Source organism: Antrostomus carolinensis, unplaced genomic scaffold (assembly GCF_000700745.2).
Source record: "Antrostomus carolinensis isolate BGI_N321 unplaced genomic scaffold, ASM70074v2 scaffold16789, whole genome shotgun sequence".
Classification (NCBI taxonomy): Eukaryota; Metazoa; Chordata; class Aves; order Caprimulgiformes; family Caprimulgidae; genus Antrostomus; species Antrostomus carolinensis.
Genome location: NW_010339378.1, coordinates 14,567 through 41,701, shown reverse-complemented (window position 1 = coordinate 41,701; position 27,135 = coordinate 14,567). Strand labels below are relative to the sequence as shown.

Below are 27,135 nucleotides of genomic sequence, written 5' to 3'. Positions count from 1 at the left end.
ATTTAAGTGTCAAATTTCTCAAATTTTGCATTGCAAAACTTTCATTAAGGTGAATCAATACACTTAAAGAAAGCATACAAAAGTGTCTTACAATGCCCAATCATTAACAGCATACGTGTGAATTTAAAAACATCATGTTACTTCACTAACAAAGCAACTCAACTTTCCTTCTCCTCTAACTTACCTTCTAAGACCTGAACTGGTTCGAAGTTCTGCACGCCTTCCCCACATGCAGACAGAATTGCTCAGGGAGGAAGCTTCCCCTTCCCACTGCTCGGTGTCAGGGACACTGCAGAACCCCCAAAGCAGCTCAAGGCAGATGAAGCATTTCACCTCCCAAGGGCATGCCAGCACATGTATTTTGCTACTAATTTAGGATCACAATGGCCTTGGCTACACAATTAAATAACTGGACATGACTGGACAACATTAGCGGTGAAGACGCCCTTGTCCTGTCCACGCTAGCACTTCCATGACTGCTGTGGCCCACTCAGCTGCCTGGGTATTGACCTGAAATGTCATTTGTCCCTAGTGTCAATGCACAAAGCTTCTTTTAAGGGATTCTCCCTGTTCACATCCAAGCGAGATTTCTGCTGGAAGTGGCTAGCACACACAAGCACATATACACACATTCTCTAAGATGTAAACTATGACTAATTTCACATTCCATTGTACCAATCTGTAAATACTTTGTTTTCTTTTTTTCTTCTTTTATATAAAAACAATGGCGTAAGATTCTCAGCAATAAAGTATAAGAAAGATGAATCCTTGACTACACTTAACCAATTATGAAATCGCCTTTCAAACAAAGGAAACATATGCAAAAATCCGTGTATTTGATAAAGTCAACTTAATATAACAAAAAGTGAAATATGCTTATTAAAAGTGTCCTTATATAAAAATGGTCTTGCAATGTACAGTAAAATGCAATACAAATTATTGTTGGTTATCTCTCCCCACCCAGTAACTAAAACAGCTATTGTTCCACAAAACTCCTTATATTCCGGTATCAAAGAAAGAAGCAATTCTGTGACTAAACATTCTCTATGTTGTACGCCTGACGGATGTTGAGGGTGTCTCGTAGCATCAAGTCTCGCAGACGCCATAACGCATCGGCCATGGTGGTATGAGCCCCTTTACTTTTCAACCAGTGTGAAGGGAGTCGGCTCTCTTGTTCTTTTGATAAGTGGACATCTCGTCTTCGTGCTGGAAGGTCAAGAAATGGTCCAGTTATCTACTGGCTTTGATATTCACCACAATTGTTCTAGAAAAAGGCGAATATAATTCCACAGTATCATTTTTACTCCTAGTATTTAAGCCCATACAATTGATTCTTAGATTTATACATCATCGATGGAATTAGCCTGCTGATAACATATTTTTTATATATATATATATTCCCAGTCTGTTGATTTGTTTTTAATGATTACTTGCATGTGTACATTTTATTAAGTAAGCAGCAGCTTTATTTAGCATTTTCCATAAAAGCAAAAAATATTAATGGTCACAAAAAAGTGTGTTCTGTCTGGAAACATCCCAGTCTGTATCAAAAGCCTTACCTGCAAGGGTCTGGTCCCACTTGCTAATGCTATTTGATTCAGCACTAAGCCCCTCAATATATTTCAGATAGGCTTCAGAATGAAGAAGCCTCTGTGTCTTTGGTGGAGGGGAGACGAACATGGGAGTTGTGGGCTGCTGCATAACTGGCTGACTTGCTGGGCTCTGGCCGGGATATGGAGGAGGTGCCTGCTGTCCCGGTGGGCCAAGGATTCCTATCTGCAACGACAAAGCGATGGAGAGATCACATCTGGGGGAACTGCAAGGAACCTGCTTCACATCTGTGCATCAAGTCATCCTCATACAATGGAGTTTCAAAACACCTCATGAGCAAAGGCATAAGGAAATTTCCCTGGAAGACATCCACTTCAGCCAGGGCTATCTGCTGGGGTCACCGAGATGCAGACAGTGGAAGTGCAAACAAACCATATTCAGACAGACATTCATGACAGACAACACTGCTCATAGTTCTAATCTATGTAAACATATTTCTGATTAGTATCACTATTTCTTCTCTCTCCTATTACCCTTAATAACTCCTTTTGTCTCTAATTTGATCATAAATTGTGTGAAATGCAGGGTTTATCTTTAAAACATCTAATCCAAACTGGCCCTGATCCTTGGACAACTGGGATACTTCCACAGAATAAATGCTAATCCTTGTCAGGCAAAAATAGCAGGCACACACACACCAAAAAAAAAACCCAAAACAAAAAACCCAAAACCCAAAAAACCCCCCCAAAAAATTCCCAAACAACCAAACCAGGAGTCACACAGAAGAATTCCCACTATTGTGATTAAGTTGCAGTACTGAGAACCCAGCACAGATATCCTGTGGTCTGGAACAACTCAACTTCATGACATACACTTTACTACTTTCTCATGCAGCTTCAAGTTTTCTTCACACCGTCTTGTCAAAATCACATTTCTCTTTATGATGCAAAAATTTAGTCAATAAAACTGGGAATGTGTTGAACATTTCATCTGTATTAATCACTGAGAAGGAATGTCCAATCATCACTGTTATCCAAACTCACAAATTCTGAACTGCTAATGACCATCATCCTTGTCAGTTTGTGACATCGATGGCTGAGAACTGGACAGCATCCTCCCTGCATCACCAAAGCGTGCAAAACCCAAGTTATTAGCAGCTTTAACACTGTGTTGAAATGACTCAGTTTAGTAGAAGGAAAAAAAACCAAAACACTATCTTGCTTATACTGCAAAAGTTATCCCACTGGGCAGAACCTAATTAATCTAATAATTCAACCAAGAAATGCAGACACACACCCTGAGCGTAAGATATTAACTGGTTCTAAATACAGCAGTGTTCATTTGCTTAATGTTCTCCCTGGAAAAGGCTATGGAAAAGGCATCCCTACATGTCTTAACTGAGATGTTGTTTAAATGCTAATTCGGAGCCTTAAAGACTCATAAATAGTGCAAAAATGACTCACCTGCTGTCCAAAAGGACTTGCTCCGGGTGCTGGAGTGCCTACCATGGGGGACACATTTTGGCCTATAACACCTATATTCCAAAATATAAAATAATTAGTCTTATTTCAGAGCAGTGACAAATACTTCTTTGGTTTTCTACAATAAAAATTTAGACTTTTATATCATTGCTCAGTTATTTTAAGCAGATGTACAACATTCAAATATCCCCCTCTCCCCCAATAAAAAAAAAATTACTTTAGAAGTTTCTGAATGAAAAAAAAAAAAAAAAAGCCAACATGACAACTACCAAACATTGATATGTGGCCTGTTGAATTAATTTAATTAAAGGAATGCAAAGTGAGTAAATTTTGGTTTTCAGGTTTTTTTTCACGTTGCTTAGTGACTGCCTTGACTAAATCTTCTCATTTATAACATACACCTTTGGCTTGACATTATCGTCCCGCAATCCTTTAGAAAAGGAAATGCTGATTTGCTTTAGCAACATTGAACATTTCTCTGTGTTTAGTTTTCTAAAATATAGAGGAAATCCAAGCCATTGCACAAATTCTGTTAGATCTCACTAATAGAAAAAGCAACTCGTAGGTTAAGCTTAAATAGTCTTATATATGAAACCAATGAACTTCTGAAATAAATTAAAAAAAAAACCACCTTGTTTTTTCTCAAACATATTAAGAGGCTTTTCCCTATTGCACAGAGTGCAGCAGGTAACACACGTGTCGGTCTTACAGAGAAAAATTTACAAATCTAAACTAGTCATGAAGTTCCTGATATTTGACAAAGAGATGCTTCAGTCTGAAAAAATGGAAGTTACGCGTGCTGCTGCTTTTCTTTCTCTTTAGGCCACTTCTCATATTCATTCACTGGAAAAGCTGCAAACTAACTACGCTGTTCCTGAGGGTTTAATTTGCACATGGATTTCTGTATCAGTGATCAAAAGATGTGCCACTGCATTTTGCACACTAAAGCATATTTCAAATGCATGTTCCATTTGATGACAGCTTCGATTTTAAATACATCTGTGCTAACAGCAAGTCAGAAGCCAGAAAAAACATTGATAATACAAGTTGTGGAATATAGCACAGATCTATTTATTTATTTTAATACAAAGCAAAGAGGTCTGGAGAAGGGCACCCTCACTTTTCCAGCATCAGAGCATGGCTTCACCCTTAGCCCACCCAGCCCAATTTAGCAGCACTTCATGTGTGGTCCTCCATTCCCGGGTATTATTTTTTTCCCTAATTCATATCCTCTCAGTTTTAAACACCATACACACAGTCCACTTCTGTAGTGGGAAAAACTCTTCAAAGAAATGCATCATCCTGGATTCACCTCCCAAACACTTGTACGTTGATGATAAGTGCTAAATGTCACTGCCTTGGTGAGTTGGGGACAGGCTCACAGACTCACAGCTGTTTTCCTACTCCCTCTATGTGACATGGTAAATCTTAACACACCAGCAAAGCTGCAAGCTGCATACCTAATACTGATGGATTGTAAACAAACAAAAAAAACCCCCAAGCAAACAAATAAAAGAAACCAAAACCATTTGCATACAGATAAAGTCTTAACAGAACTTCTGATAAACACAGTTGCATGTGGTGTAGGGGGAGGCAAATGAGACCACTGAAATCCACAGCTTGTTTAACTGCTGAACATATGGGATGCACATCTTTTAAACAGGTACGTGAGTTATGAGTGGTAGAAACTGAAAGAATTAGCAGCAATCAGAATGAGAGGGCTGATGAACATTTTTCCCCCCTCACAGGGATGTGCTACTGGCATTAACACTGGAAAAATGTTTATGATTCATTCAGCCTCACTTTTCATCAAAAGTCTGGCAAAAAAAAATAGCAAATGCGTAGTAGATGTGCTCTCAAAAATAAATTCACAGTTTGGCCACAATAGTACACTGAGTTCACCTTATCCCCAGATGATTCCAGTTACTGTTCTAACAACAAGGTTTAATCTGAACACTGTTTTATAATAACACATGTCAGTGCCCCAATGGCCAAGGGGTCTTACATGACCAGACTGGTTTATTTAAGTGCAGTCTGACTACTGATAAACATTAACATACTGAAAAAGAGTTTGGTAAATAAGGAGAGCAATAAATTCATTTATAAGCCCACTTTAAATAAGAAAAGGAGGAGTAGAAAGATGCTGTTGAAATGACCTAAGGATATGAATAGGCTGATTTCAGCTTTTCTGACCTCTGATAAACTCAAGCACAATTGTCAGGTTTTCTGGCTGGAGCAAAACTGCTGCTGGAGCAGCGTCACGTTTCTCCAGTAACCTTTCCCTGCTGGTTTACTGGACGTGCTGTTCTGTCACCGCTTTGCATGTACCTCATATATTCAGCAGTGCACTGTGTGTGCTGCAGCTACACAAACCTCCAACGTTCGGAAAGAAAAGCTATGACCAAAACAAGCTACAGATAATTTCTGTAACAACTGGTTAAAACAGCAAGTACATGAAAATGAAATAAGAAGCGAATGAGGATGACATTCTTACCGGGTGGTGGGATGCCTGGGATGCCTGGCATACCTGGCGGAAGTTGGTGGGGTGGGGGTACCCCTGGGTGAAGTGGCTGCATGCTGCCCATGCTAACAATGCCATCAACTGGGCCCTGCAAAGGTGGCAGCACCGGTGGATAGCCACTTATCATGCCTTGAAGGACACAACAAATTTCAAACATGCATCAATAACATGCAATATGATCTACACAGTAAGACATGCACTATCCACAAAAAAAAAGGAAAAAAAAAAAAAAAAGAAAAAAAAGCACCTTTAGTACAGCACGACGATACTACAATTAGTATCTTGCAAAAATGAACAAAAATTAAAAATAAAAAATAAGTTACAGATATGAAACACTATACTTTTGATGAATTAGTATTTAGTGTATTTGTATGTTTCTCATGGGGCAATACATCCTGAATATTCAGATATGTTAACACAAGGAATAAATTCAGCCACAATTAAATGTTACCAACGCAAGCAATTTTAACACAGCTTAAAGCTCTGCCGCCTGCATAGAGATTACAAACACAGCACTAACTACACAAGCTCCACGTACAGCCCTGCTAGGTGGGCTAGCTCGGAGGAAAAACCCAACTGGAACAAAAATTAAAACCTATGCATTTTTCTGCAGTGCATCTGCAAAATTAACACATAAAAACCCTACAACATTCACATACTTAAAACTAACGGCAGTGACAGGAGTGATTTTATTAAACTGTCTCCAATATAAACTAAGGAAGTAACTCAAATTTTAAACCTGACAGCACTGGATGTGCTGAGCTGCAGTGACTTGCTACGCTCACAGCACTAGACTGAAGTAAAAGGACTTGCAAGGAGCACTTGCAGTCCCTCATGGATTTTCACTCACAATGTTTTCAAGGCGTCTTTATAGGAAAATCAATGATACCACAAAGATGCTATCGTGCTGCGACTCATAACTTTCATTTTCTGCATACAAGGGAAGACAATTTATATCTTTTTTGGCTCAGGTTTGTTGCTATCCATGAGGTGAACCTACACAATGTACCTGCACCACGTTTATTAGGTCCTGGAACCTAACTTGCTTGTCACTTGCCTGTTTTCTAGGCTTTTTAATTTAAATGGATGCGCTGTCAGGTAACCAAGGAAAAGTGTTGGAAAGACAATGAAAAGATGACAGAAGACAGAAGCAGGTCTAGAGAGATGAGGTAAGTTTAGAAATGCAAAACTGCTGGGGTTTCTATAGGCTGTTCCAAGAAACCACTACTGAGTCTTTGCCACACCCCCAGTAACTCAGAGAAGAAACTGTCACAACAGGGATTTCTGGAATAAGATGGGCCAAAAACTCACACCAGCTCTGACTGAAACAAAGCTGCCGTGAGCTCAGGATCGAAACAGATCGAGTAGCTCCAAAATACAAGCTAAATTTGTCACTTCCTCAGGAAGAGTTACAAAAGTAAGAAATCTGAAATTCCAAAAGCTTTACATGGAGCTAACAATGAGAAATTAAAGAACCGATCTCCCTCAAACCTTCATTTTCCACAGGACACCTAGATTGACACTTATTAAACAGGTCTTTGATACCTATTTCAAATATCTGAGAACTCATCAGTACTTCTTTATTAACACAGTGAAATCCATACTTCTAAGGGAAAAAGTGAAAGAAGAAAACCAACAAATCATCCCTAGAATAAAGGGCTTTCACTGTAGCTACTGCCTGGTACTTCCAGTGCACCCTAAGCTGCAATCACATCTTCAATGCATTTGCATACCATTCTGAAGCTTTAAAACAAAATAAAACCAAAATAAGACAAAAACCTCCAATGAAACAAATGTGATCTATGAGGTCTTTCAAATTACTTGTTCTCCCATTTTTCACTGTAACCATGTAAGATTAAATAAACTTTTGTAATGCCTGAATTTACAAGGAACTAGAGTGCTGAGCACTAAGAGAAACACATCTCGAAAGGAATCCAGATTTCTTGGACCCATGGGCCATAAAGAAGTTCCATGAACTTCCGTGATGCAGAAGTTCTCTGAACTAGAGAAAAGCAATCAAATGATGGAGGAGGATGTGAAAGAGGTCTCAACAGAGTAAGACACTTCTAAGCAAGACTCGTGGAAACTAAAAGATGGAAGACTGTTCCTAAAATGGGCCACAAAACCAGAAAGAGTTTAAAAAGATCCACTTGATCATCCACTTAAAGGAAGTATTTCACAATGCCAAAGTGAAGAGATTTGAATGTCTAACCACTTGACTAAGATGATGGACTTAAACACAGTTTGCTTTTGAGGAGGCTGCTGCAGGAAGTAAATCAGCATGTGCAGTTTGCAGAATGCACATTTTTGGAGAAGTTTTAAGAAAGTGTTAGTAATAAGTATTACTGCCCATCAACAACTACCTCCAAAAAACTGGAAAAGTGACTCAATGCCAAAAAACCAAGAACCAAACCAAGAAAACACAACCACAAGGGGATGGCATTTCTACATATTCTAAAAAAAACCAGCACCAGAGAACTCCTTTTCTTTTCTTCTTGATATATGCCCAGATATGTGTACACACACACACACCAACACACACCAACTGCAAACAGCTCAGAGGAAAATTATCAAGAACAAAATGAAAAAAAATGCTACTCAGTGTAAACAAGTGCTTTGTAATCTGGAGACCACGAACCAAATAAGGAATGTGCCTTCAGTTTAAACATCCATGCAGCCTAATTACTAAAAAGAGATTTAGAGACCATGATGAAAAACGCTTCAGGTTGTCAACTCTAAATACGGCCACGGTCTGTGAGACGGCAAAGAAAAAGAAAAATGACAGAAGAATAAATGGAATCATTGGAATGTCTTACGGGAAAGTTAAAAAAACCAACCAACCAAAACTCAAAACAAAAAAACCTCCAAATACTAATTTTTACCTACTTGGTACTATTTTTACCTTGACTAAAGTAATCTAATTATTTTAATTAGGAATGGGCGAAAGAATTCATTTTCTCACCGATGTATGGTGAGTCCCATACAAGATTCTCCAGTGGACTTACACTGTCTTCAGATCCGATCCTGAAAACACTTTCAGCATACTCCCTATGAATTCAAGTCGGATTACAACTGGCAAACAGCACAACATCCAGCAACAAGGACCTCATGGAAGAGCTCTCCAAGCTCTGTTCTATTCTGAAAATCACCTGATAAAACCAGCAATGTTGGCATTTCGTATGTTTCTGCAATGGTTCTAGATCCTAGTCTACCCTGCTTACCAGTATCTAATCAGCAAATCTGTAAAGCTTTTGCTTGGATTTAAAATCTGGTTTGGATTCTGTTTGCCTCTCACCTTCCTGATGATCAAATAAATAATGTGCCTCCTAGTTTACCACTTCCACTGATGCTGCATGCACTAGAAGAGTATTATTTAGCTCACTCTCCTCCTGCCACAGCAGGGCTAAACATGACCTCTGCAAAGTAGAGTGAATAAACATGACTGCACACAAACAGAACAGGACTACTGCACAAGGAAGACCCTTTTTCCCTGCATTTTCAACACGCTACTCACTACTGGAACCAGTAATGTGGGACTATCAGGCTACTGCTGCGGTTACTCATTATGAAGAAAGACTGAAGAGGTTGAGCTTTTTCTTCCATAAGAACAAAGTGACCCAAGAGAGTGTTCAGAGTTATGAAGGGGGTTGATATAGTGGATGAGGAAAAAATGGTCATAGCTCCTACGTTTTACCTGCAACGGGTGTCAACTGCTGATTGAGCATTCCCATTGGTGTTGGTGGCGGCACCACCCCCATAAGAGCCCCGACAGGAGTGCCTGCCCGGGGGGAGGAATTCTGCTGCTGTGCTGCTCGCTCTCTCTCCTGCTGCTCAGCAACTTTAGCTGCCCGCTCTGTAAAAGTATTTTAGATTTTCAGTTCTGTTTTGTAACCCAGAATTTCAAAATATTATCTGTTCATTAAAAAGGACTAGTCAAACACTGGCATAGTTTAGTCAAATATAAAGTAGAACAGATGAATCTTTTTATACAGCATATGATTTGATTTCATGTGGCTGCAGCTAAGACTTTTAGAGAACCTTTCATGAAAAATATTCCACAAAGTTTTATCTTTTAAAAAAAATAAAAATAAAAATAAATAATAAAATAAAAATTTTAAAAGTCAAAGAACAAATTTGATAATAACACCAGTGTTACCAACATGAAGCAGCAGTCCAGCACTAGGCTCGGTCTGCACTAGGAAAACATGGCAAAACGTTCCCTCTTTTGACACCACTACCCCAGCTAAACCAGTTACAGCCAAGGCCAGCAGCTCTCTCACAGATCTGCTACCAGCTGCTGCAGAAATTTTTAAGCACTGTTTCTATCAGATATGCCCTAAAGTAGGTTGCAAAGAGCAGACAGCAGTGCCAGCCAGTGGCCCTTTTATTCTTGGGCTTCCCATATATTTTACTACTGATGCAGCTGAAAAGTGGTGGCAAAGTCGGGAAGCACTTGCAAAGATTGCCTAGTGTAGATAGGTCCTTAGTGTTTGGAACATAACAAGCAGCAGTTTGATGAACCAAAAATACTTTTTCTCTGCCTCCTTCTGTCATTTTCCCCATTTTGATCCCCTTTGAGCTTTTTTTTTTTTTTTTTCTGAAGATGTCTAACTCACATTGTGCTGCTCACTGGAGGCCATGTGTGTCCTTTGTACGATGAATCTGGTCATTATCTCAATCAAGTTTCTCACTGTGACTGCAAGAACAAAAGATCTACTGCAGGGGAGTCTGACCAGAGGTCAGTTTTATATTAAAGGAGGGGAAAAGGGTCATGGGAAGAAGAAAGAAAGGAAAAAAATAAAAAAAACACCAAGCAAACAAAAAAAAAGGAGATATACTGAATGCCCACTCGAGGTGCTTTGGGGGCATGCAAGTTGCTGATTTGTTTACTCTGAATGTTGTATCTGACTGACGCAATGAGGAACAACAAAGAATAAATGAATGCAGCATACATCTCCAGCAAATATTAGTAACAGTGAATGCAGGGCTAAAAGTTCTCTTGCAGTTGGTGAAAGATGAAAACTGCCACTAAAACAGCAATCAAGGTCCTCAGTCAAACAAAGGCTAAGAAGAAGTTCATTAAGGAGATTGAGTTATGCATCCTGCCAACGTTACTCGTTTTCTCTAGTATATGACTTCAAATGCCTATCATGCTTTTGTCTCCTATAGGACCTGTTTCTGCAGCTTCTAGCACTACCTCCAAATGAAAGAGCAGTTTCATTTCCAAATGCATTTCCCTCCTTCTTTTCACTTCTGTCATTTCAGGAAGAGATGACGACGCAAATTTACTACAGGCAACTCCTATGTGATTGAACACAAACTACACAAAACATCAAAAGGTAGATCCTGAAGTAGAAACATGAGATAATCTTCAGAGCAGAGCAAGCATTTGGGGAAAAGATGAAGCAGCTGTTCTGACTCTCACCTACTTTTGGCCAGCTAAAAAAAATGGTCAGACAAAAGCAAAAGTTCTGGACACACTCTGAAGAATGAGAAATTACTGTTAGGTGTTCAGTTTTATCAGACTTTGGAGTGCTCATCATTGAAGAAGGACCTGGTGTAGGATAGTACTTGAGGTTTTGCCTGGTCTCTATCCATGCCACGACTGCCACAGAACTAACAGATGAAACAACACTGCCAAAAGGAACTGTAGCAGGTGTCTGAAGGTTCAGCCTTGAGCATTCACCTTAACACTCAATACTAAACCCAAATCGTTTAGGCCAGGACTTGAGATCATTCAGACAACATTTCCAACATATCTCAAGAGACAGGAAAGAGACCTTCTGCTTTGAACAGAACTTTTCCTTATAACAGGCCTTTACCTCAATCCCATGCATGATCATATTTTATTTTGAGAAGTTTTCACAGCGCAGTGAACCATGCAGGTATTTCCAATGCAGCCTGTTCTTTGCTCAACTATTGCTAAAAAAACAACTATTACCCTCCACATATACCAAATGAAACGTTCAATGAGTCAAAATTGATCTAAAGTGCAAACTACTTCTTACCAGGACATGGAAAGGCACTTTTTCACTGAGGTGAAACCATGCCTGCTCTGTCCTCCTTGGTGCATGTCCACACTAGAGAGCACGTGAATGTTGACTTGTCACAGTGGAAGGAGAGGAGTTTCTCTCCTTTTCACACATGGTAAGCAAACACAGCTTGTAGAACCCCATCCCAACCCCTCAAAAAAACAAATAAAAGTACGTCTAGTTCTGGGCAGACATCAAGCCAGAGAAACTGCAGCCCAAAACTCAAAAGCTTTGGAAAATTTTAATTGAGAAAGAGGGTTAAAATGGAAGCACGAAGGCAATCATTAACACAGTGGACAGACACTGTTACAGAAGTGCAGGATGTCAAGCTGCTCTAAGCTAGGAAGTGATGACAGGCTACTCATCCTACTGCTTAAGAATTAGGCTGTAAGGAGGGGTCTGTCAATTAAAAGACACCATCAATGTGCACATAGAAGGGTGTAAAAGGAAACTACACAGGACAAAAATAAGGCCAAAGTACTTTCACAAAGGGCGAGCATTACCATTTCCCTTCACAGCATTTGCAAAGAACACTGGCACATAGCAGAGTGGTGGTGTATTTATTACTCTCCAGAACTGCAGAGGTATTACTGCAAATTCTGAAAGGACTGAGGCGGCTGAGGGTGAGACGTGATAGCATGCAAACTTCTAGTTTGAAGATTAAAGCTGCCTTTAAGTTATCAGTATGCAGAAAACTTATCAAATCTCATTTAATAAAAAAAAGCAAAAAAGCAAAGTTATAACTTCATTAGGCAATAACTTCCTGGGGTTTTGAAACCTTCCTATCCAAAGAAACATTTTCTTCCAATACAATTGTAACAGTTGCTTAAAAAATGAGTTTTATATTGGAAGTGTTGACACATTATTAACTAGAGTAATAACTATGGATGTTAAGCCAATGTATGTAGCTCAGGTAAGGGCCTGCTGTTAAGGATCAATTGTATTTTATTTTAATTAAAGTTGAACCACAACGACCAGTATCATAAGGAAAGAAAGAAAAGAAGGAAAGAAAGGAAGAAAGAAAGAGAGAAAGGTCTAAAGTATCTTATACCTATGAAATATTCCTAGGCTTACTTCAGGATATGAAATCTCTCAACAAAATCAGATACAACAGTTGATTAATACTGAGACTGAACAATAGGTCATATTTACAGTATCGTAACAGATTCTGTATCCTTGATTTTATTCTACTACAGCTTTTTATCACTGTTAATCGAAGAACTTTTTCCTGCTCTGCTCTAAACCTTCTTTACTCGCCACTACAGCTCTGACGAGCTCCTTGTCCAAAATTCCCCCCAGTCCTTTAAGGAAACTTTCACAAATAATTTTCCAACTGAATTCCAGCCTAGGGGCTTCATGCTCCTTTACTTCTAATTTGTCCCCATTTTCTTAGTCTTTGTTCATTTGGTTATCTGTGGCAAAGACACTTAAAGTATCAGTTGTGCACTACACAACTTAAACATGCTCTTTGCTCCTCTTCAGTCATCTCTCAATATGAACTTCTCTTCAAGGTACATCCAGAACACAAACATAAATATCTTCTTTTATTAAACCTGTCATCTGAATAACAGCAATGAACGCGTTGAGAAAGAAAAAAAAGCAGAAGAGAGTTTAGCATCTTAGTTTTTATTTACCTTCATATTCTGCTTTCTTTGTTGCCTCCAAGTTTCTCCATTCAGTTCCTACAAGCCTGCTGAGCTCTCCAAAGGAGTAGTCTGGGTGCTGAGCTTTAATCACAGCTCTCATCTCGCTGCTAAATAAGATGTACCCACTCATGTTGATCTTCCTTTTTGAACCCTCCTTCTTGGTGCTGCCCTTAATAGACTTGGGAGTGGACTGTGAGAAGAAGCAGTTATGACCACAAGTGCACAACAGAGAAGCTTCTTGACATACAAAATTAAAAGCTGTAAGAAATGGCATTTAAAAAATATTCCTACATTTCTCTTGACCATATTTGCATAAGGACCATCCAACCTCACAGCCCCTAAAGAGAGACTGCATTTCCTACTGATGCATGACAAGAGCATACACACCCACTTATGAAAAGTACATGGGGGGCAGGGAGGGGAACAAAACAAAACAAAACAAAAAACCCACAACAAAAACCCCACAATGTTCTGATGATTTTCAACCCTTCTAGACATAATGCCACCTTTATAACTGAGGCTTCAAAAAATTCTCAGTAAGACAACACAGAATGCTTTACTATTAGCTGAAATCATTCCAAACTGAATGAGAGGACTAGGAAAGGCTGAGTAGCAAATAAGTTACTATTTGGAAGGCCAGAAGAGAGTTAAAGTAACTGTGTTATGTCACAGATTTCATCCATTATGCTGTTTAGAAATATTGCCAGCACAAGCTGAGCGCAACATTTTATTTGCCATTGCACTTTAGGGAAATGCTTCCCCGTTTTCTCCTGGGCCTCTGCAACTTCTATCCTCCTGGCTCTATCTTCCACTCTCCTCACCCCTAAGCGCTCTCTATTCTTCCTGCCAGACTTTCCTTTCTCTCTAGTGTTCACCTCCCATTTCATAAGTAGCCATTTCTCCCTGCAAAACCCAAAGCCCAGCTGTACAACAGGTTCATAAAAATTCTGCTCCTTTGCTTTTCCCACCATGGATGCTCCTGTTGAGAGCTCTTTGATGTTTCCAGCCACCAAAAAACTTAACCTATTCTGACAACAACTGAGATACCACAGCTGAAACTTCCTTTTTTGAAGGCTCCTTCCACCTACATTTGTCACAGGAGGTCATAATTCACCCATATTCTGATCAGTAAGGCCCACAAATGTATCATCATGCCAAGACCCTCAAAAGGCCCTTCTCATTTCCCAAACATCACAGATTTCTCACATCCTTAAAAGTCTAATTCTTTCCAAATACCTGTCGGGAAAAAAAATAAAAATATATATATATGCAACTGTTTTCTTTCTGTCCTGAAATTCTGGCCACATTACTACCTCCTTCTACTTGCCACTTTGAGCTCTGCAGTTCAACAGTCCCAACTAAAAACAAAGCTTCAGTGATACTAAGAGACTTAAAAAGTCTTGCTCATCAATTAAAGTAAGGCACTGGATAAACTGAGGCATACTTGTATGTTATTCCAAACTTCACTGCATTAATTTTCAAATGGCAATCCACCTTTAATGTTTTCATTATGAACCTAACAACAACACTTGTCTTTTTGGGAGGAAGTCTTCTGGGTTTGTCTCTAAGATGGAGGAAGTGAAGAAAACCCCATGGAGGTTCTGGGATGGCACACAGGGCACATACAACATATCCTGGCTTCTCAGGCAGGCCCACAGTGGCAGATGGAAAGTTCTCAACGTAGAACCAGGAAAATCTAATTATGTATTTGGCCTCTTACACATCTGCACTTAGACAGCTACGAGTTTGTCAGCTGGTTTTGCATTTGTAGTGTTTGCAACAGTTTTGGTAACAGTAATCTAATGGAAAAGCCTACCCATCAGTTTGGAAGGGCAAAACAGGACTTTGATAAACTGTAAGAATTCTGAATTTGGTTCTTGTATTTTCTGCTCTTTTACATCTCCTCTACAACCATTTTTAAATTAACAGACTGTTTTCCACTTAAGTTAGATAACTGCATATTTGGTTTTAGATGCGTTATGACAAGAAATAAACCAGGACCTCCTTTTATGCCTTTTCTCAGCCGTAATTGCTCAAGCTAAAAATGAAGTTCCATATATTTTTATTTTTTAGGTTTGACTTGATTCACAACAAACTGCAGGAGGACAACATCATTCATGTCTTTGTCAAGCCACAAAACACCACATATTCACTTGTCTTGACCTCCTTTATCCTTAGGTGTAGTAAGAGCTTCTTTGTTATCAGGAAAAAAAAAAAAAGTTTAAGAGTTCTGGGGTTTAATAGTTGTTAAATAAAATTCTATACATTTAAGAGAACATGAAGCAAACACATGCCTTTTACCTAGGAGCTCTGTTTAAAAAGACATTTTCCACTAGGGACATAAATAGAACTGATAATCTGAAGAAGAAATTTTATTTCTGTGCTATATGTTAGTTATCTCTCCACCGAAGTTAGACTGTGCTCTGAATGCCAGCTTAGACACATCCCTTTTCTTTCCAAGTCAGCAGTGTGAGGAGGAATCTGCCAGAGCACTTGTGTATCATCATTCACTTCTTAGCATGCATTGCTAAGATCTTTGCAATTTTCCTTATTTGCTTTTGTTTTGCTTTGATTTTACATCAAGTTCTAGACCCCAGAGTTCCCATCTGTCTAAAGGTGTATACACATCTTGGACATACCCATTGAGCACGACTTCTCAGCAGTTATCCTGAAAGCTCTGCAAGACTGTCCCATTACAGATGTCCAGTGATCCCTATTGAAATTGCTCTCAGCAGCTGCCATGCTTAACAATGGTAATATTCTCATTTATAAAAAGTTACCTTTGCCTTCCTGAAGTGCTACATTAGTTGGGTTAATGCTGGTAGCATGCTTTCTATTTGTAACACTCTGCAAGAGTTTTCATGCTGCTTATGAAATTCAGCACATTAAAAGAAAGAGCAGCCAGACAACCTTGCACGGGAAACACATTTGGCAATCCGCCCACATGGCAAATTAATACTAAAGCTTCTAGGACATCCAGTTCTTTTAACTTCTTTAACAAGTTGTTATTTCCAAATAAGAATGGTAACTCAATACAAAAAAACTGATTTTTTTTTCCTTTGAGAATGAAGCATAGCATTTACTCAAAACGTAGCAAAACCATCACACCCAAAATGCTAGCTTTTTTCAAAAATTAAGGAAAAGTTTAAAAATGGGTGTTAAGTAAACTGAGAATTACAATTAAACCCTTACATTCCAACTTCATATTTAGTATAAGGACCTCATATTTCTGAACAAGTGTCATAGAAAAAGTACTAATTAGAAATAATATTAACATACACAAAAACGTACCCTAGAAGATTTTTCTCAACTGAATTATTTCCTTTAAAAATATTTTAATGGATTTAAATATTATCACCTAGGTATCATATTGGATATGCCAAAACTGTTCTGTGTAATATGCCAAATTTATTCCATAGACTCATAAACTGAAGTAAAAATATCTTCTTTGTATATGATAAAATGTTACTGTTTATTTGGGTTGAGAAAAGAATGTGGAATATAAAGGTTCAAGGCCAGGTTGGATGAGGCTTTGAGCAACCTGGTCTAGTGGAAGGTGACCCTGCTGATGGCAGGGGGGTTGGAACTGGATGATCTTTAAGGTCCCTTCCAACCCTATGATTCTCAAGTGGGATCCTTACCTGTGGTGGAGTATAAGGCATTATGTCCAGTTCACTAGCTAATGGGGTCTGAAGCTGAGGCATCGAAGGTGTTTCAGTCATATCACCTTCCTCTTCTCCCATCTCTTCCATGTCCTCATCACCTCCTTCCAACTCAGCAAATTTTGCTTCTAGCTGCTGAATCTTCTTTTCCAGTAGTGGAGATGGTTCCTTCTGAGGAACTATGGGTTTTCTGAAAGGTGGAAGAGGAAGACAAAACGCAGATAAGAATACACCCATACTTTACAGGAGATACCACATATTTTTTAAGAGAAAACCAACTTTTCTTCCTTTATCATTGAACAATATGGAAAAAATGGTGACCCAGGATGTGCCTGTGCTTCATTTCAGAACACTGAACAGAAATCATTCAGTGTCCACAGACAGTGTTTCATTTCAGTCACTTCTATGAAGGATTTTTAATTTTATTTTTTTTTTAGTTTGAAAGGGGATTTCAATGCAGTAAATACTTCATTTCTGCAACAGAAGGCAGTTAACACCAGATCTTCCTTAGATTTTTCATTTTAATTAAGTTAGAACTTAATACTTTTATTAATATCACATGTTCACCAACTGGAAAGCTATTTGTCACCCATGCTGAGGACTGAAGTATTTTAATGACATCCAAGAGAATATACCAATCTGTAATGTAAGGACTTTACTAAAGTCAGGAGAAGAAAAAAAACATCCACTGGTATTAAGACCATGAAAAGACTGATGTTATCTGGACTTCTTCCCCAAAAGTATGTTTAGTCATAATTCATTTTCTCCTACAACTATGACTTAAATATGTGCTGGGTCTGGCTGGGATGGAGTTAATTTTCTGCACAGTAGCCTGTATGGTTCTGTGTTTTGGATTTGTGACCACAACAGTGTTGATAACACATCAGTGTTGTAGTTATCGCTGAACAGTGTTGGCACATTGTCAAGGTCTTTTCTTTTTCCCATGCTGCCCCCCCAGGCAAGAAGCTGGGAGGGGAGACAATCAGGACAGCTGACTCAAACTGACCAAAGGGATATTCCACACCATATGACATCATGCTCAGTGATAAAAGCTGAAGGAAAGGAGGAGGAACAGGGGGATGTTTGGAGTTATGGTGTCTGTCTTTCCAAGCAACCACTACGCATGCTGAGACCTCGCTTTCCAGGGAATGTCTAAACATCTGCCTGCTGATGGAAAGTAGTGAATGAATTCCTTATTTTGCTTTGTTTGTGTGTGCAGTTTTGCTTCACTTATTAAAGTGTCTTTATCTTGACCCAGGAGTTTTTTTTCCTTTTGCCTTTCCAACTCTCTCCCTCATCCTGCTGTGAAGTAAGCGAGTGGCTGGGTGGGAGCTTAGCTGCCAACCAGGGTCAGACAACCACAATACAGAAGAGTAGAAGAGTGCTCAGGTGCTCATTCTCATCATATTTTTACCTAAAATAGTATATTTCATCATCTACAACTTTTGCAGAGAGTGAAAACCTCTTCAGCCCCTTAAATTTCTTCATTTGTTTGTCGCTTTCATTGTAGCGGCTCTCACAAAGAAAAACATCATTTTCAGAGATTTCTGTTGGTCTGCAGGAGAGGAAGTCTTTGAATGACAGGACAGCACACTTTCCTGCAGAAATGAAAGAGCTGGGTGAGAAGGCAGCCACACTTGCAGACATTTTGCAGAAAGTGTGGAAACTCAAGGTTTTGCCAGTCTCATAAGTGTGGAAGATTCCCAGTATTTGGCACAACTACAGAAAATACACCAATCAATATCCTTATTAAATAATCCACTCATGAGAAACTACATGAACTTAATGCAGCTTTTGTATTTTTTTAAGGAACAAGAAAACCTGCAAAATAACAAAACCCCACGATCACTAGTCAGTTAACTATATTTAGCACAGCTTCATAACTATAAAATAAAGTACATAGTCATCAGCTTATACAACAAAACAAATTTTAACCTCCTTCTGGACTGACTTTCCAGCTAACACATACTGGAATAATTACATTATTAAGCGAGAATAATGGAGTTTGCTGTTCTCTGGCTGCAGACAATGCTCCCTTTGATATCATACATGTAAGTCCCTTATTTTAAAAAAGCTTCCTTAATGCATATTAGAAATGGACTGAATAGTCTCTCCTCCCCCACTTAATATGAAAAAACCATACTTGGAATCAAACCTACATATAGCTATAAATGACTTCAGATTGTATAGGAAAAGAAAAACAGTGTCCATTGGATTTAAAGTTGTTAATAATTACCCAAAATGCAAGTCATTGGACATGTCTCCTCCAAGTTACTCAAAAACACTTCCTTCTTGTAGAACATTTTAGTTGGTTCATGTTCAGTTTCTTCAGGATGTATAAAGATCGGACCAAAGAAATACGCAGCTCCATCTCGCACCCACATCTTTTCAATTCTGGAAAGAAAATCAAACTACTGACATAAATGAAAGGCCATCCCTCCTAAATGAGACAGCTGGACACACTAGGTTGTTGAGGAACACTGTCACTGAAAAACAGAGCAGCCTATTCCAACTGTACAACTGTATCACCTTTTTACTAGGTGGCTAAACTTCTACCTCAATCTATTTTAAGAGCCTGTAACATTTAGTTTTACTCAGAGGATTTTTTTTTACCCCATCCTCTTTTATACTTTATGCAACAAGCCTGTCTTTTGTCCAAGCTATTTTTATAGACACAAAGAAAGAAGTTGCACCTACCTTCCCACCCGAGGTCGCACTAACCCATGGGATTTTATGAAGACACAGTCCCCAACCTTAAGCCACATATCATTGTAGCAGAGCTGTTCAAAGTAATGGCAACCAGGTTCTCCATTAGACATTTCTACTGGAACATCTTCTTTGTCCTGCAGAAGAATATGCATTTAGAAACTTGTGGAAGAAGGAAAACCAAACACATAAATAAAAAGATGCTAGGTGCAAGTAAAAGACTTCACCTTTTATTGGTAACGTAAGGATAAAGCAAACACTAAAGAGAGCTGGACATGTGAAAATGAGGGGGCCTTGAAATATAAAAATGAAATAGCAAAGCCAAAGACACCCTCCATGTACGTCACAAGCTCTCCTATTTCACAAAGCTGTCGTTTCACCAGAACAGTAATTTACAGGTCCTTTTTTGTTCTACTGCTTCCAAGTCAACTGACCAAGCCATGCCTTGTCATCTTATTTTGATGAGTTTTTTTAAAGTGCAATAACATGTTTAAGAGACAAGACCTGAGGATATGGCCAAGTTAACACAGGCAGAAATTTAATAATTCAACTCTCATATACAATAAAATGAACACGCCATGTATTGCTTGCAAAATCATACCATTTGCTCTACTTAATTTCTTACTTTTTAGCCAAAACCCACATTGTGCCTCATGTGACCCTTTAGTCTCGGATTTCAGAAAGCCAATGAAAACACAGGCTATCTCCCCAAAGGTGTAGAAGGAAAAGATTCTACAAGTTTTCATCCTCTTGGCAGAAATAATCCCTTCTTTTATCATGATGTGGATAAATACAATAATATATACTAAGTGTCTGATTAAAGCTGACAATGAGTGTGACAGGGTATTGTGTTCGGAGGTTCTGTTAGAGAACTTGGTGTAAAGCAGATTTATTTTATGACTCTAAGTTTATTTTTTATGGCTCTAGATTTATTTTAGAGAAATTTAATTCAATTTAATTGAATTGAATACATTTATTTAAATTTATTTATGACTCTAAATACAATAAAATAAACCATTTTACCCAGTATCTCGGACAGAAATATTCCTAAGCATTTCAACAATAAACTGCTCAGTAGCAAATCATAAATAGGCCACAAACAACAGAATATTATGTATTGCTCACTGCTGCCTAGCTACTGACTATTGTACTGAAATACTACATAATAAAACCTTTCAGCATTGCCATAAACTAAAATTATTTTAGTTCTACTGATTCTTTAGGCTTAAGGCAAGCTTTAATAAAAATGTAATTTTATTTTCTGAAGTGGTATAAAAAAAATTACAAAAATCCAACCCCTTCACAAGATCACAAGAAGGCATTTCTAGAATCTAAAAATATGTACAGTACACACTTTATTTTCTGTTTAGTCTATTTATATTTGTTTGTATTTATTTACAAATGTGTGTAACATAATTTATAACAGAAGCATTATATTTATTTATATTTTATTGTGTCTGGATGCTGTGAAACCAAAGTCATCAAGGCTCACATCTTGTCATTCTTTACCTGTCAAACATAATGGATATTCCACTTGTTACCTTACGTACCTTTTCAAGATGAAGGATACTTTCTCCCACCTTACTGTCCTCCAATGTTTCAGTGTGTTTCTCCTCATCTACTTTGTCTGTATTAGCAAACACAGAAGCAACTCGGACCACGGGCAGGGGCACATCTCGTGGGACAAATCTTACAGAGCTTACAGGCATAGTCCACAGTTTAATCTTTTTAAAAGATTTTGTCTTTGCAGAATAACGTGACTCGCAGACATAGACATCCTCATCTCTGAAGTTTTCAGGACACAATTTAAAATATTCCTGCAGATTCAAGAAAAAATATTAAGTATTTCAGCAATACACACACACCCCCCACAGACACACAGTGAACTAACTCCCTCTCATGCTTTCTGTTTCTTTTATAAATTTCTGTCAGAAACACTTTTAGACTAATAAAGTTTTTATGCCAAGTTCTTTTCTTCCAGTATGACATCCAAGTTACATTAAAAATTAAAAGCAAACAAGAAGTCCCACCCTTAGAGAAGAAGCTAAATTCAGTACAGGTTATTGTGTGAGAAAAGTTAGGGTTTATTCATTTACCAAAACGGTACATTAACAAATACAAGATCTGCAGCCTAAAATCCCCTTTGCAAGATTTCTGAGCTTTGACTTGGAAAGAGGTCAGGATCACCAAGTTGTGGGGAGGGGAGGAGAGGAGTAAACTCCATGCTCATTGCTATGCAACTGTGATACCCATTCATGTACCCAGCAGCTGTGACACTTTGTTCCATACAAACACACTACCTTCAAACAACTGCCTGAGATAAGTATGTGGCCAACAAGCCAAAAACCCTCAGCACAAGGATGATGTGGAATCAAACTTGAGACAAAGATGAAAGACTTCATCCTCTCACTAAGCCGTTCAAATCTCCCTCTCTACCAAACCTAAATCTCCATGCTTCTATGGGAACCTTTATGAAGTTAGCTGCAATTTCTCTACTACACACTCTGAAAAATCAGTTAGCTAATTATCTAATAAGCATATGATTCTACAAACCAACCAGCACTGGCAAACACCATCACTTGGATGAACCACCTATCTCGTGAAGGAAATGAAGATTACAAACAGTACACAGGAGCAACTCCTATTTTATTTAAGTATAAGCAGAATGGCTCTATGTTAGAATGTCTACAGTTCTTCATGAAAATAGCAGAGAATACATTATTTGCTTAACAGATTAGTCTGAATAGTCTCTCACCTTGACAAACATGACCACACATTTGCCTAAAATTTTGCTAACAGGAACTTTATTGTAATAGTCACTTTTAAAAACTTCTTTCTCCAAGAATTTACGTGTTGCAAGATGAAACGTTTCATTTGGTCGATAAAACCAACAGCCATAGAGCCATTTCTCTCCTTTAAAAAAAAAAAAAAAAACAAAACAAAAAAGAGAAAGGAGAAAGAAAGAGATAAAGATGAAAAATATTCTCTAGTGCATGAGCAAGAAAAAACAATGATAGATTGACTGATTAATCAAATAGCCATGTAGTCATTTATACTGTGAGTAAACTGCTTTAAAACAGAACAAGATTCCTTAACTGTTTCAGGTAAGGAAAACTAGGTTGCTTAAAAAGCCTGACAACTGTTTTTTTCCCCAGTAAAACCTGACTTAGCAAAATAAAGGAGGAATCAGTTCTTATTTATAAATCTTGATTTTCAGGCCTTGAAATGGCTTCAAAGTCTACACAATGATCACCTGATTATTTGAAGAAGCTTGGATAACTGGTTTCAAGGTTTTTTTAAGAACTATTTCTTCCATGTTACATTGTGGCAAATTCAAATTGTTAACAATGATTTATAAAGAAGTTACAAATACGTAATATTTTTCTAAATTAAAAAAACCCAAACCTGTAATCTGTAGACTGAACCCAAATAAAAAGTGCTGTTCACTTTCTCTGTCACAGACAAACAAACTAAAGAAACGTCAAACTGGCCAACCATCCATCTGCCTGAATACACTGCATCCAACTGAGTGAGCAGGACAGGCTTTTAGTGACCAGGCTTTTAGTCACTGCCTTAAGGGTGTTAGAGAGCTATTCTCTATCTGGCTATTATTTGCTGTTTATTCCCTTTATTATTTGGTTTAGACCTGTTGTACATGGACTTGTCCCATTCATTTTTGAACCTGCTGATATACTCTGCCTCCAGGAGGCTTACTACCCCCTATATTAAAAAGCCAAACACTTTCAAGTGTTTTAATTTGATTTATTAGTGTCAATGAGTGGCCTCTAACTCTAGTACTGCTGGATTTGTTGAATAGGATTTTTGCATTCACCTTTATCTACCCATTTCATGATTTTGCAAACATTAATTATATTCTACCTTACAGTTCTCCACCCAAAATTTCAGAGTCAGTCTTTTTAATCTGCCCTTGTAACACACCCGTTCCCTCCCTTTAAAAAAAAGTGCAACAAAAATGCTTTACTCCACTACACCCCACTGTAGTTCTCAGCAACTGTAGTTTCCAGGATTGCTGAGAGTGCACCATGTTTATCTGATACTCTTGTCGTATCTCTAACCTTCCTTAAGGAAAGTACCTGCTGCAAACAGAAGGCATCACTGATGAGAAAAAAAACCCAAAATATTACTTGTTATAGCTTGATTTGGTCTAGAAAATGCAAGATTCGGCTCAATTCTGAAATTTAACAAAGGTAAGTTCTGAAATTGAGTTGTTCTGTGGAACATTTGCAATTAAACATGTTCAACTTTGGTTCAGATTTCTCAGCACAGATAAACACCATGTGCTGTTCTATGCTTAAATTACAAAGAGCCCATCTCACTTAGAAGAGCATATTCTCTGGGATGCTTACAATTTGAGAGTAGGTAGAAATGAACAACAAAAAATCATGTGCTCATCCAAGAATATTTGTAATATTCTTTGGAACAAACCAACTCAGAAACAAGAAAAATACTCACTAGTCCACACATACTTCTGCAAATAAAATAAGTAACATCTACATAGAAAAAGCTGAAGTTAGAAGTTTTAAATAGTAGTAAGAAGTTGTTTCATCATATTGTTCTCCTATAGCAAAGACATCCTTACCAGCTGAATCTTCCCACAGCCTCTCAATACAGACTATATGAGGTTGCAAGTTGGCTTCAGCAGGCTCCACATACACGTAATCTCCTACATGGTACATGCTGTTCTTGAAGCTGCAATCCTGGCTGTAGGTCCGATGCAAGCTCGACAGCCCAGATGATCCAGAAGAATCTTCACTCTTTTCAGCTTCTTATTTCAAAAAGGAAAAAACAGATGTTAGTAATGCCACATTTCCATGTTAGCCAAGATTGCTGATATGAATTCGCTCACCCTTTGCCGAGTGCAGAAGTGCCGCATGATACCTGAAGCGTCCCTCTGTCACTCACTCCCAGCATGAAGGAAGTGTCTCAGCGTGTTTTGTGCTGCTAGCCTTTCTGCTGCTGGTGCTGCTGAAGCTTAGGTCTCCCTTCTGCAGCTGAATTTGATTGAGCCCTCACAGTGAGGGAAAAGGAACTCAATGACAACACTGAGCTCAACAGCCTTCAGAAAGGCACAATTTGCTTTCTATGGGGTTTTCAGCTCTCAAAGGAAGACAGAAAAAGGGTATCACAGTTGTTGACCCCTTATAATATACTGAGACTGGTTAGAGCTACCAGACCTAAGGGCTGGAGCACCTCTCCTATGAGGACAGGCTGAGAGAGTTGGGGCTGTTCAGCCTGGAGAAGAGAAGGCTCCGGGGAGATCTTATAGTGGCCTCCCAGTACCTGAAGGGTCTACAAGAAAGCTGGGGAGGGACTTTTTACAAAGGCAGATAGTGATAGAACAAGGGGTAATGGCTTTAAACTGGAAGAGGGGAGGTTTAGATTAGATATTAGGAAGAAGTTCTTCACTGTGAGGGTGGTCAGACACTGGAACAGGTTGCCCAAGGAAGCTGTGGCTGCTCCTCCCTGGAAGTGTTCAAGACCAGGGTTGGATGAGGCTTTGAGCAACCTGGTCTAGTGAAAGGTGACCCTGCTGATGGCAGGGGGGTTGGAACTGGGTGATCTTTAAGGTGCCTTCCAACACAGTCCATTCTATGATTCTGTGACTTTACTGTTGCTGACAGTAGTGCTATATGGGAAGATGAACCATGTTAGACAGACAATTCAAGGACAAAGAGCTAACAGCTCCATTCCCATCTGTGGCACGGGCAATTAGAAAGCTTTATTCATTCCCCTAGACATGCTCCACAACAATTATATGGACAGTAACAGCCAGGAACTGTGAAACATAAAGGACCTTCACAGTAGGTTTCTTGCCCTGCAAAATAGTGCAAGCCCATTCCTCTTCACACAGTAGCCAAGTAAGAAACACAAAAGGCTTATTTAAATATCCTTTCCTTAGCAGTGTTAAAAGCATGATCATAGACAACACCATCTGCACCAAGAAATCAGTATTTGTCAAAAAGGAAAAGACTAAAAGGACAATTGGAGCAGGCATTGCTAAGTTTATCATCAGCAGAAAGCTTTAGTAAAAAAAAATTGTTTTCTTTTATACTATCCTTGAAATAAGACTACTGGAACCCCAAAGTGTTCCAATTAAAGAGTTTACATAAGGTTAGTATCTACCTATATCTCTTTCTTAAAGCCATCTGGCAAGGCTGATAAAGGATCAAAATACAATAAATCCCTCAAAACTTTAAAATACAAGACCCTGGGTGGACAATCAGGTTACTAAGGTCCTTTCAGCAGGTGAAGCTGCAGCAACAGCAGAGCACACAGCATGTGCATAGGTACATTTTTTAATTAAGACATTCAAAATTAATGAAAAGAAAGTAGCTACCTCTCTTCTCCTCCTCTCTTTTGAGCTTATCCTCCTCTATTTCTTTGGGCAGCTTTTCCTTCTTTTCCTTTTCTACGTCGTTGTGAAGATGCTTGGTGGTATAGCTGAGAGCAGGTGACAGCAGAATCTCTCCGTTCTTACAAAGTTCATCTCGAATTTTAATAAAGAACTGCTGAAGTTCAACTGCATCCTCGTAAATCTCCGAATCAGTTCTGTACAAAAATACACACAACGTGGCAAAAACACAGTTTGTGCAAAGTCAAACAGTATCCTAAACACGCACTTAGTGATAAAACTAAAGATTCACTCCACCAATAGATTTCTGTGCTTATTCATAACAAGCAGCAGGTAAGTTACACTCCACCTGCTACTCTGCTGTCAGTTTGTGTTACAGTTTACCTAAAACAGTGTTTTTATATACACCAGTCCTGAAATACCATAAAAAACAAAAGTAACCAAAACTAGTTTTGGTAGCAACCAAAACTACTTGCCACTGGACCTCTACAATCTGTTAACTTCTGAAGACTTAAGTAACCATATTATTATTAACAAGACTGACTTATTTTAATTACCCATACTCTTATTAGTATATTTTAATATCATTTTTTAACTCCTCTCCTTCAGAGTCAAAAATCTAACCTGCACATCCACAAGTATGCTACCTAATTCAAGTAAAACACTGACAGAAGTTGCAAGAGTTCATAATTTTTGCACAGTATTGCCATAACTCATACAACTCCAAAGGAGTAATCTATTAGTGAAGCAGTCAGCGAACAGCTCCTCCTCTTTGCTTTTTCCAGTTTGAAAGTTAGCACAAACCTGGTTTTTATGAGGTGTGCCTTTGGAAGGTTAATGTCAAAATCACCTCATGGCAGAAACCTAACTTCTTCCTTGTTTTTAAACAAAAGCTGGAGACCTTACACAGCTTTTGAGATTTAGTTTTCTAAACAGCCATATCAAGGAAAGCGAACACCTTAAAAAAAAACCCTTCAGCCTTTGTCTAACATCAACATGCAAAACTCATGTGATAAGACAAAGGATACCTGAAAAACATGGCTTTGCTCACCTGTTCATTCTCCTTGCCCTCTCCAGTACCTCAAACATATTCTCCTGGAACAAGTCCAATCTTCTATAGCGATTATTTTCAACATTTTTTCGGATAATATCAAAAGTCAGAG

The 27,135-nt window shown here is 38.5% G+C and overlaps 1 protein-coding gene across 1 annotated transcript in view; it reads right to left on the bottom strand.

The window, feature by feature from the left end:
* Positions 1–389: 389 nt before the first annotated feature.
* Positions 390–27,135, bottom strand: part of LOC104531061 (protein polybromo-1) — a gene marked incomplete at its 5' end in the record, with an annotated part of 41,128 nt that continues 14,382 nt past the window's right edge. The window contains 15 exon segments of the mRNA XM_010175839.2: positions 390–1,206; positions 1,560–1,776; positions 3,015–3,085; positions 5,527–5,682; positions 9,248–9,406; positions 13,220–13,421; positions 16,873–17,083; positions 18,308–18,491; positions 19,130–19,287; positions 19,591–19,736; positions 21,150–21,416; positions 22,355–22,512; positions 24,200–24,385; positions 25,958–26,169; positions 27,024–27,135. The exon segment at positions 27,024–27,135 is cut by the window's right edge and continues 21 nt beyond it. Of these exon segments, the coding sequence (XP_010174141.1) occupies positions 1,034–1,206; positions 1,560–1,776; positions 3,015–3,085; positions 5,527–5,682; positions 9,248–9,406; positions 13,220–13,421; positions 16,873–17,083; positions 18,308–18,491; positions 19,130–19,287; positions 19,591–19,736; positions 21,150–21,416; positions 22,355–22,512; positions 24,200–24,385; positions 25,958–26,169; positions 27,024–27,135 (2,612 nt within the window).